Source organism: Hoplias malabaricus, chromosome Y (genome assembly GCF_029633855.1).
Source record: "Hoplias malabaricus isolate fHopMal1 chromosome Y, fHopMal1.hap1, whole genome shotgun sequence".
NCBI lineage: Eukaryota > Metazoa > Chordata > Actinopteri > Characiformes > Erythrinidae > Hoplias > Hoplias malabaricus.
This window is the reverse complement of record NC_089820.1, coordinates 59,002,061-59,014,818: the sequence shown is the minus strand read 5'-3', so window position 1 is coordinate 59,014,818 and position 12,758 is coordinate 59,002,061. Positions and strand designations below refer to the sequence as shown.

Below are 12,758 nucleotides of genomic sequence, written 5' to 3'. Positions count from 1 at the left end.
CACCCCCTGTGAGGTATATATTGCCCCCTGTGCTTTGTTGTCCAGACACTTTGTTTTTTTACTCATTTACAGACACTGGGGCTTCGTAAACACATTAGAGTGGTTTCCAGCACAACCCGATAATTTATTCATTAAAACTGCAAATTTCACTTTTAAATGCCCTTTTTTTAAACAATTATAAATCCCATAGCACCCCCTACATTTCCTGTAGTGTATTGCAGTGTGTTGAAATGTCCTGAGAGATTATACAGACAAAACAGACCATATTTATTTACCTTTGTCATATAATGTAAATGTTATTTACCAATCTGTCGATCTCTAAAGTCTGTAAACACCCTGTTTGCCCTCATGTGGATGATTATGGAGATTATGTGGTGTCTGTGGTGATACAAAGATCTGGATTCACTCGTGTTTCTCTCTAATCACATCACAGGCTGTGGGTTCAGGGCCAAGGCCTCGCTAGTGGGCTGGCATAATGATTAGTGCTCTCTCTCTCTCTTTCTCTCTCTCTCTCTCTGTCTCTGTCTGTCTATCTCTCTCTCTCTCTCTCTCTCTCTCACTCTCTGTCTCTCTCTTGCTCCCTCTCTCTCTCCAAGCTGCTGTGAGGGCACAGAGCCTGGAGCTGACAAAGAGGCGAGAAGCTCAGGCCTCAAGGCCAACAGACGACAAGCACACACACATTTATATAAATAACTTACTTAACAGTTATAACCAGAGAGAGAGAGAGAGAGAGAGAGAGAGAGAGAGAGAGAGAGAGAGAGAGAGAGAGAGAGAGAGAGAGACATAGAGATAGAGAGGGAGAAAGAAAGAGAGAGAGAGAGAGAGAGAGAGAGAGAGAGAGAGAGAGAGAGAGAGACATAGAGATAGAGAGGGAGAAAGAAAGAGAAAGAGAGAGAGAGAGAGAGAGAGAGAGAGAGAGAGAGAGAGAGAGAGAGAGAGAGAGAGTCTCCTATATGATCTGCTTTAACGAGAGAGAAAATGAGTGCCTTTTCTTCTGAGTCATTTCTAAATCCAGTAGTGTGAGTCGTGTGTGTGTGTGTGTGTGTGTGTGTGTGTGTGTGTGTGTGTGTGTTTGACACAGAAAGAGAGAGAGAGAGAGATTAGTCCTCTGAGATTGACCGGTGTTATCGCAGCCTGAAGAGCCTTTCAAATGGTCACAGATTTGAAGAGCTTTCTCTCTCACGCTTTATCTCCATCCCTCCATCTCTCCATCCATCCATCACACGAATGAAAAACTTGTGCCTGTCCTCCATCAGCTCAGCTACATTTAAAAGAGGAAATAAAAATATGTTAATGACTTTGGAGATATAAACTGTTTAATCATCGTTCAGCCAAAGCACCCCCCCTCTACTGACACTCACTGGCCACTTTATCAGAAACACCCCCCCCCCCCCCCTTTACTGACCCTCACTGGCCACTTTATCAGAAACACCCCCCCTCAACTGACACTCACTGGCCACTTTATCAGAAACACCCCCCCTCTACTGACACTCACTGGCCACTTTATCAGAAACACCCCCCCTCTACTGACACTCACTGGCCACTTTATCAGAAACACCCCCCCTCTACTGACACTCACTGGCCACTTTATCAGAAACACCCCCCCTCTACTGACCCTCACTGGCCACTTTATCAGAAACACCCCCCCCCCTTTACTGACCCTCACTGGCCACTTTATCAGAAACACCCCCCCTCTACTGACCCTCACTGGCCACTTTATCAGAAACACCCCCCCTCTACTGACACTCATTGGCCACTTTATCAGAAACACATCCCCTCAACTGACACTCACTGGCCACTTTATCAGAAACACCCCCCCTCTACTGACACTCACTGGCCACTTTATCAGAAACACCCCCCCCTCTACTGACACTCACTGGCCACTTTATCAGAAACACCCCCCCCTCTACTGACACTCACTGGACACTTTATCAGAAACACCCCCCTCTACTGACCCTCACTGGCCACTTTATCAGAAACACCCCCCCTCTACTGACACTCACTGGCCACTTTATCAGAAACACCCCCCCTCAACTGACACTCACTGGCCACTTTATCAGAAACACCCCCCCTCTACTGACACTCACTGGCCACTTTACCAGAAACACCCCCCCTCAACTGACACTCACTGGCCACTTTATCAGAAACACCCCCCTTCTACTGACACTCACTGGCCACTTTATCAGAAACACCCCCCTCTACTGACCCTCACTGGCCACTTTATCAGAAACACCCCCCCCCCCCTTTACTGACCCTCACTGGCCACTTTATCAGAAACACCCCCCTTCTACTGACACTCACGGGCCACTTTATCAGAAACACCCCCCTCTACTGACACACACTGGCCACTTTATCAGAAACACCCTCCTCTACTGACACTCACTGGCCACTTTATCAGAAACACCCCCCTTCTACTGACACTCACTGGCCACTTTATCAGAAACACCCCCCTCTACTGACACACACTGGCCACTTTATCAGAAACACCCTCCTCTACTGACACTCACTGGCCACTTTATCAGAAACACCCCCCTCTACTGACACTCACTGGCCACTTTATCAGAAACACTCCAAAACATTAGAAACAACAGTGTGTTGTGTTTGTGTCATTTTCAGTTTACAGCACTGTTTCTGTTTGGAGCCCCTAGTGGCATAAACCTGCATTAATGTGGCCCGCGTAAGTGGTCAGAACAGCGTCACGCGGCTGTGGTGTAGCCTCAGGGAAGATGACCCACAGGGAAGTGTGGCCTGTTACAGGGAGATTTCGAGAGGGATGTTAGTGTCAGGCTCCTCAGCTGAAGTTGTTTACTACGGCGAGTGGCTTGGAATGGTTCGGTCAACAGTGTTTAAGGAGCGCAGCCTCAGAGGAGGGACAGCGTTTCCATGGCGACCTCACACAGGACATTTTACAGAGTGATGGACAGAGAGATATAGAGGTTATGAGAGGTGGTGACAGGGATGGAGTCTTTACTCTGGGCCGAGCTGCAGAGGAAGGCATGCCATTAGAGGTAGAGAGAGATAGAGAGAGTCAGAAAGAAAGAGAGACTGAGCAGTTGAGTTAGTGAGACAGACAGAGAGAGAGAGAGTACATCGAGCAAGAGGAACAGAGAGAGAGTGGGTTAAAGAAGAGAGTGTGAGAGAGAGAGAAAAAAGAAGAGAGAAGAGAGAGAGAGAGAGAGAGAGAGAGAGAGCGAGCAGGGGCAGATTGAGGGAGAATTACAGAAGCCACAGGGCGTCTAAATGAACTCTCTCCATCTTGGTGACCTTGCAGGGATAAGTGTGAGTGTGTGTGTGTGTGTGTGTGTGTGTTGGCTCTGATCCAGAGCATCTTCAACCTTCACTAAAGCCAATACAGCAAATAAAGTCAATAAACTCCACCTCCATCACTGCTCTGATTACACTCCCTGAGAAGATAAGAGCCTCTGGATTAAAGACGTGTGTTACACAGCTCCATCCTCTTCACCCTGACGTCCTCAGCCCCACTGACCACACTCTGGTCACTCTGTATTTCTACACTTACAGACTGTAGTTCATCTGTTGCTCTGCATACTTTGTTACCCCCCTTTCCCCCTGTTATTCAGCTCTCAGGACCCCCACAGAGCAGGTGTGATGTGGTGGTGGATCATTCTCAGCGCTGCAGTGACACTGACGTGGTGGTGGTGTGTTAGTGTGTGTTGTGCTGGTGTAGAGTGGATCAGACACAGCAGTGCTGCTGGAGTTTTTAAACCCCTCAGTGTCTGGACTGAGAACAGTCCACCGACCAAAAACATCCAGCCGATGTTAAAAACTCTAGTAGCCACTGCTGTGTCTGATCCACTACAAGGGCACCCCATACAGAGCTGAGATAAAGTTCACTGGCTGGTGTTCAGGTGCTACATTCAACTATTGAAACATAACGGTTTACGCCCAGTTTTATGTTTTGTATCTCAGTTTTTCTTCAGAATTTCCCAATAATTTGAAAAGGTTTGAGGAATCATCAGGAATTAAATATTGTGTAATAGTTTTTGAGAGATATGAATTATTGATGTTGATATTTAACAGATCCACAGATAGTTATTACACAGTTGTTTTCCCGGGGTGTTGCTCAGACGTCCTCAAGTTTCCACTCTGTTTCTCCGTCGTACCACAGACAACACGGCGAACGTGGTGGTGGTCCGGAGGGGCTTCAGCCGGTTGAGCCAGGACGTGTACGAGCTGCCGATCGAGATCAACGATAACGGGGTTCCTCCGCTGAGCAGCTCCAACACGCTGGTGATCCGCGTGTGCAGCTGTGACAGTAAAGACACCATTCTGACCTGCAACGTGGAGCCGTACGTCCTCCCGGCTGGACTAAGCACAGGGGCGCTCATCGCCATCCTCGCCTGCATCGTCATCCTGCTGGGTACGTACAGCACTGTAGGACTATGGTGTGTGTGTGTGTGTGTGTGTGTGTGTGTGTGTGTGTGTGTGTGTATTTTACAGGAGAAGGAAAATCCTTAACGTTCAGTGGAAGTCATGAATTTTACACACAGTGTGAAGGACAGATGCTGTGTTCAAATGATGTAGGAACTAAACATCCACACACACAGAGACCTGGTTTTCTTTGGACACAGATGATAAATCCATTCTGGTACCACTTTATAATAAAATGGTTATTAGGCTGTAAACACATTAAAAATAATTACTAACCATTTATATCACAGTCAGTGACTTGTTACAAACTTCAGATTCTGCCAAATACTGACCTTGCTTCCTCCTCCATCAGTCGACGTTAACCCTGTCAGCTTCAGCACATACTTTAATTGAGTTTAATCATTTTACCACGGCATTTTATTCAATTAACCACTGACAGAGTGACTTTTTTAGACTATGGTGATAATGTGGTGCACTTTTACATGTGAAATGTAATTATTTAGGACCTAAAAGCTAAGGTGTTTATAAGCTAATTGATAACCATGTAATAAACAGGTTTATAAACCAACAATAAACCTTTAGAAGTGTAGTCTTATTTTAAAGTGGTACCCAGTTAAATAACATTAAACATATTTTCTGAAATATCACACAAAAACATATGTCAAGAATTTTTTATTAAGCAATGAATTTCCATTTTTACAGTAGAAATGATTAAATATATTCAATTCAACAGTACACACAGATGTTTAAGAGCATGTTCAAGTGACTTATTACCAAACATAAACACTAAGAAATTTCTTCAAAAATTCAGTAAAAAAATATGGCTATACACTTACATTTTCTAGCAATTTTGATGAAAAATGCACAGTGGATTTTTTGCAATATATCCATTCCAAAGTGTGAATATATCAATAAGAATTCATTTCCACATCATTTAAATAATATTAAACATATATTTTCTGAAATATCACATCAAAACATATGTCAAGAAATTTTTATTAAGCAATGAATTTCTATTTTTACAGTAGAAATTATTAAATATATTTGATTTACCAGCATTCACATATATTTTAGAGCATGCTGAAACATTTTATTTCTAAATATAAACACTTAGGAATTTGTTCAAAATTTTACTAAAATGTAAGGCTATACACTTACGTTTTCTAGCAATTTTGATGAAAAATGCACAGTGGATTTTTTGCAATATATCCATTCCAAAGTATGAATCTATCAATAAGAATTCATTTCCACATCATTTAAATAATATTAAACATATATTTTCTGAAATATCACATCAAAACATATGTCAAGAAATTTTTATTAAGCAATGAATTTCTATTTTTACAGTAGAAATCATTAAATATATTTGATTTACCAGCATTCACATATATTTTAGAGCATGCTGAAACATTTTATTTCTAAATATAAACACTTAGGAATTTGTTCAAAATTTCACTAAAGTGTAAGGCTATACACTTACGTTTTCTAGCAATTATGATGAAAAATGCACAGTGGATTTTTTGCAATATATCCATTCCAAAGTATGAATCTATCAATAAGAATTAATTTCCACATCATTTAAATAACATTAAACATATATTTTCTGAAATATCACACAAAAACATATGTCAAGATATTTCGATTAAGCAATGAATTTCCATTTTAAATAAATATATTATCAAATATATTCAATTCAACAGCATTCACAGATTTTTTAGAGCATGCTGAAACCTTTCATTTCTAAATATAAACACTTAGGAATTTGTTCAAAAATTCACTAAAATATAAGCCTATACACTTACGTTTTCTAGCAATTTTGATGAAAAATGCACAGTAGATTTTTTGCAATATATCCATTCCAAAGTATGAGTCTATCAATAAGAATTAATTTCCACATCATTTAAATAACATTAAACATATATTTTCTGAAATATCACTCAAAAATATATGTCAAGAAATTTTTATTAAGCAATGAATTTCCATTTTTACAGTAGAAATGATTAAATATATTCAATTCAACAGTACTCACAGATGTTTAAAAGCATGTTCAAGTGATTTATTACCAAATATAAACACTTAGGAATTTGTTCAAAAATTCACTAAAATGTAAGGCTATACACTTACGTTTTCTAGCAATTTTGATGAAAAATGCACAGTAGATTTTTTGCAATATATCCATTCCAAAGTATGAATCTATCAATAAGAATTAATTTCCACATCATTTAAATAACATTAAACATATATTTTCTGAAATATTACATCAAAACTTATGTCAAGAAATTTTTATTAAGCAATCAATTTCCATTTTAAATAAATAAATTATCAAATATATTCAATTCAACAGCATTCACAGATGTTTTAGAGCATGCTGACGCATTTTATTTCTAAATATAAACACTTAGGTATTTGTTTAAAATTTCACTAAAATGTAAGGCTATACACTTATGTTTTCTAGCAATTATGATGAAAAATGCACAGTGGATTTTTTGCAATATATCCATTCCAAAGTATGAATCTATCAATAAGAATTAATTTCCACATCATTTAAATAACATTAAACATATATTTTCTGAAATATCACACAAAAACATATGTCAAGATATTTCGATTAAGCAATGAATTTCCATTTTAAATAAATATATTATCAAATATATTCAATTCAACAGCATTCACAGATTTTTTAGAGCATGCTGAAACCTTTCATTTCTAAATATAAACACTTAGGAATTTGTTCAAAAATTCACTAAAATATAAGCCTATACACTTACGTTTTCTAGCAATTTTGATGAAAAATGCACAGTAGATTTTTTGCAATATATCCATTCCAAAGTATGAATCTATCAATAAGAATTAATTTCCACATCATTTAAATAACATTAAACATATATTTTCTGAAATATCACATCAAAATTTATGTCAAGAAATTTTTATTAAGCAATCAATTTCCATTTTAAATAAATAAATTATCAAATATATTCAATTCAAAAGCATTCACAGATGTTTTAGAGCATGCTGACGCATTTTATTTCTAAATATAAACACTTAGGTATTTGTTTAAAATTTCACTAAAATGTAAGGCTATACACTTATGTTTTCTAGCAATTATGATGAAAAATGCACAGTGGATTTTTTGCAATATATCCATTCCAAAGTATGAATCTATCAATAAGAATTAATTTCCACACCATTTAAGGTTAATGACAATAGGTCAGTTTGTATCTGCAGTCACTCAGGACATTTACAGTTATCCATCGCTCACTTTGGTGCAGTTCACAGTTTCATTATGTGTCTATGGGGCTTTCCTCTGGGAGCTCAAGACCTCCCCCTGATCAAAATCGCTGAACTATATGCTAAAAAATAAATTATAGCACATGGGCCACTGGGAGTCCTGGGAGACTTTTCCTTGAAACATCTGCATCCTGAGAGGACCTTCTCCAGTGCAAAAAGACTAAAGCAGGACAAAACAAACCTAAACTAAAGGACACTCTAGGGCACTGATTTGTGAGTGCAGTGTTGAAACATAAATATGGATTTTGGATCTGATGGGATATATATATATTTTTTTCTGCATTATTATTATCATCCTGTGAAAGTTCTGTGTAGACCAGATGTATTATATCACAGAGGTAAGTCCTGTCGTTGTAAAATATAGATAAGCAGTGTATTTTTGCCTTGGATTTAAGACTGTGAAACTACATGGAAACAGGTGCTCAGAAGTGCTTGACTTAACAGAATGTGATATAAAAGTTTGATCAGTTTGAGAAGGAATCTTACTTACGGTGTGTGTTTCTCCTCTCAGCGATCGTGGTGTTGTTCGTGGCTCTACGGCGTCAGAAGAAGGAGCCTCTGATCATGTTCGAGGAGGAGGACGTGCGTGAGAACATCATCACGTACGACGACGAGGGCGGAGGGGAGGAGGACACGGAGGCGTTCGACATCGCCACGCTGCAGAACCCCGACGGCGCCAACGGCTTCCTGCCGCGGAAGGACATCAAACCTGAGCTGCAGTTCCCCCTGAGGCCAGGCATGAGGCCGGCGGCCAGCAGCGTAGACGTGGACGACTTCATAAAGACCCGCATCAGCGAGGCCGACAACGACCCCACGGCGCCCCCTTACGACTCCATCCAGGTCTATGGCTACGAGGGGCGGGGCTCCGTCGCCGGCTCACTGAGCTCCCTCGAGTCCGTCACCACCGACTCAGACCTGGACTACGACTACCTCCACAGCTGGGGACCGCGCTTCAAAAAACTCGCCGACCTGTACGGCTCCAAAGACTCCGCTGATGACAACTCCTAACGACCACTTCCTTAGCCATTTCTAGCGTTACTTTCCGTTTTTTTGGTTTTCCAGGATTCCAGGTTTTGGGTTTTCCGGTTTTGAACAATCTTGCAACCACTTATTATTCCCTTTCCATTTTTTTAGAATCCAGTTTTTTTACATCTTACAACCCGCTTATTTTGCCCTTTCCATTTTGTATTTCTTCAGTTTTCACTTTTCCAGTTTTTGACGGTCTAAAGAAGACTTACTTTGCCTTTCCTGCTTTTGGATTCCAGTTCCCAGTTTTCCATTTTTTAATGCCCTCCCCCCTTCCTTCTTATACCTTGCTCCCACTTCCACTAACTCTGTGTACTGTGTGAAGTTTACTATAAAACTATAAAGTATTCCGCGAGTTCATTTACTATTTATAGTAAATGTTTACTTTTTTGTTTAGTTTTTATTTTTAGGTTGCTTGTCTGGAACTCTCGCGCCAGTGGACCGCCGTAGATCATTTTCATTTGCGGTACGATACCTGAAGACGGATTAAAAAAGATTTAGGAATAATGATGAAAAAATATATATAATAATAAATAAAATAAAAAGACACCTCTGTGGGATGTATGGAAACTCCAACTCACTCCTGAACGGAAGAAGGCGACGTTTTCACGTGTTTCACGTCTCTTGTTCGTTAAAGATGGATCACAGAAACGACAGAACATGGAAATGCTGATACTGTGAATGAGCTCACATCAGAGAAAATAAACAGTTGCCTTATTTACGTGAAAAATAACAAAAGAACGACATTCAGCAAACTTCATCCCTTCTTCTGTAGCGCCTCCTACTGGCTGCTGGAGGACCTGCCCCTCAACAAAGGACGTCTTCTTGTTCTTCTTAATCTTCTTCTTATTTTTGTTTTTATTATTATTATAATTATTATTTGTTTTTATCATTTTTGTTCTTTTTTATATAATCAAGTCCTGATGTTGGATTTCACGCATAAAAAAAAAGAAAATATAAAAATAAGAAAACAAAAGAATAATCAAAACAAAAGCAGGCCCACCTTAAGGCCACAGCCGCCACCAACGAAGGATCACAGATAAAGACAGACACATGAGCTCAAAATATCGCCTTAAAATTTATGGACACACTCACAACGCAGTGCATTTTTTGTTTTCTTTTATAACTTGAAAACTATATCCTAAAGCAAGAAGAAACCATATAACGTATGTACAGTACAAACGTGCAGATGTCTCCTGAGGATCAACCTTGCGCCTATTGGTTCATGTAGAATCTTCTCTTTTTTATGACAATATAATTCTGATTATTATTCATTATTCTCTCTTCATTTCTTCATCTTTTCTTTTACGGCGTATATTACTCTCCCTCATTGAGAAAAATAGCAATCTGTCCTGTTGCAGTGAGAAACAGCTAATTTCTATGTCGATTTTATGGTAACTATTTGTACAATTTTAAAAGTTCTTATTTTAGTATACATACGAATATCAGTATTTCAACATGTAAGAAACTGTTACAGCATCACACTTATATTTTATGAACATTGTACTGTTGCTTTATTATGTGCTTCAATCTACGAAGCGGAAAACTTTGAAATAAATGCTCTTTTTATAAAATAACGGAGGGTGTTTATAAATCTGTGAATCTACAGTGGGCTCCGAAATCTGAGACCACTTTAAGAAATCAGGGATTTTAAGGTGAATTTACGAAACCAACTTGCTGTTCTTGTGTTGTCTGTATTTCTCTTTTTGTTTTTAATCAAGAAAAAAAAATGGTATGTAATTTCAACAGCTTTCATCCTCATTTATCAAGAAAAAATATATCTTGTCTCTTGGAAAATTGTTTTTAAATTATTTTAAGTTCGTTCACACGGAACATAAATTATTTTAAAAGCAGCAGTATTAGCAACCACCTGAAATACATTAGCAATAGAGTAGCAAAACACTAGCAACCACCTGGGATACCATAGCATAGCAATACACTAGCAACCACCTGGTATACCATAGCATAGCAATACACTAGCAACCGCCTGGGATACCATAGTATAGCAATACACTAGCAACCACCTGGAATACCATAGCATAGCAATACACTAGCAACCGCCTGGGATACCATAGCATAGCAATACACTAGCAACCGCCTGGGATACCATAGCATAGCAATACACTAGCAACCGCCTGGGATACCATAGCATAGCAATACACTAGCAACCACCTGGGATACCATAGCATAACAATACACTAGCAACCACCTGGGATACCATAGCATAGCAATACACTAGCAACCACCTGGGATACCATAGCATAGCAATACACTAGCAACCACCTGGGATACCATAGCATAGCAATACACTAGCAACCACCTGGGATACCATAGCATAGCAATACACTAGCAACCACCTGGGATACCATAGCATAGCAATACACTAGCAACCACCTGGGATACCATAGCATAGCAATACACTAGCAACCACCTGGTATAGCATAGCATAGCAATACACTAGCAACCACCTGGGATACCATAGCATAGCAATACACTAGCAACCACTTGGGTAGACATTTAATAGCAATGTGTGAAATGTGCTCAGCACAAGCCAAGGGTGTGGATAAAAACAACAGTATAATTCTGATTATTATTCATTATTTACAGGCTCTTCATTACTTCATCTTTTCTTTAAAAGTGTATATAAATCTCCCTCATTGAGAAAATAACAGTCTGTCCTGTTTCAGCGAGAAACATTTAATTTCTATGTGGAGTTTATGATCATTATTTGTACTACTTTTAAAAGTTAATGAACAGAGCTTTATATTGTTAGAAAACGTTGTTGTTGATGATGTCATAAAGATAGTTATTACTGGGCGGAGTGGGTGTGGACATAAACTGTCAGTTTTGTTAAAGTAAACACACTGATGTTGATTTCTGACCGTTCCATGATGAAGGGTACAGACAGGATGTTATCTGGCTCATCCCATAAATCTGAAAATGACTGACAGGTCCAGAATCCCCATTTAATCATTTCCCAGTCCGCCGTCTCGCCTTGAAACCCGAACGCACCGAGCTCCTTTCACAGCTGCAGCGTTTCCAGCTCCTGTCCAGTGGAGGCTACATCTTTAGTTCATCTCCGCTGAGTTTCGCCAAGGGACGCCTCTGCTGAAAGGTCAATGTGCACTTTGTTAAAAAATAAAGAAATAAGTATAAAACACCCATAGCTGGGAGGTGCTGAGCTCCTGCATCTGCTCTCAGCTGATTTCCAGGTGTAGCTCCATCACTTCACGGCAGAAAAATAAAGTCTTAGCAAGAGGACATCATCTAAAACCGGCCCCACCCACGTCACAACCCTCAACTGGATAAGGGTTATGGACAATGGGTAAATGAAATGCTTCTGACAGTAGAATAAGACTCGAAAAACATGTCTAGAAACAATTTGAATAATCTTTATATATTAAAAGTACTGTTCAGACATAACATTCCACTCAAACTCAGCTCATTTCATTGCAGTTTAAACAGTGGAAAACAAGCTCTTGTCCTCATCCTGAGGTCACACACACACACACACACACACACACACACACACACACACACACAAACACACACACATACACATATTTACAATATACCTATTTCTATACTTCAGTTGCCCCAATACACGTTTCCATGGTTACACTACACCCATTCCCACACTACACCTAATTTCTACAGTAACGTCTGTGTCTACGTTCACATTACAATCCTCATTCTTCAGTTCAGATTATTTTATTATTTATTAATAAATATTAATTATTTATTTATGTTGCTCTGATGGGACTTTGATGGTTCACATTCATTAAAGCGACATGTATCTGTGTGTAATGTGATCAGATCTGTCCCTGAAATGGCAGCATGTTTACACTAATCTATTTAAGCACATCATCTACATCACCAGCAACACACACAAACACACTGTATTTCTGAGACGACTTTAGACATTATTAACTCATGTGTATCACATATTTCTCGGGACCTGGGACGTGGTTCTCAAATATCTCTGTCCACCCTGTGTAGTGCACGGTGTAGGTCATAAATAACAGTTTCCGCACTCACGCATTGTGTCGTCT

General features: G+C 39.4%; 1 protein-coding gene across 1 annotated transcript in view; it reads left to right on the top strand.

The window, feature by feature from the left end:
• The window catches only part of LOC136678594 (cadherin-11-like), an 18,761-nt gene extending 8,576 nt beyond the window's left edge, over positions 1-10,185 (top strand). The window contains exons 5-6 of the mRNA XM_066656638.1: positions 4,130-4,381; positions 8,192-10,185. Of these exons, the coding sequence (XP_066512735.1) occupies positions 4,130-4,381; positions 8,192-8,688 (749 nt within the window). The 3' untranslated portion in view covers positions 8,689-10,185. The remainder of the gene's footprint in view (positions 1-4,129; positions 4,382-8,191) is intronic.
• The last annotated feature ends 2,573 nt before the right edge of the window (positions 10,186-12,758 follow it).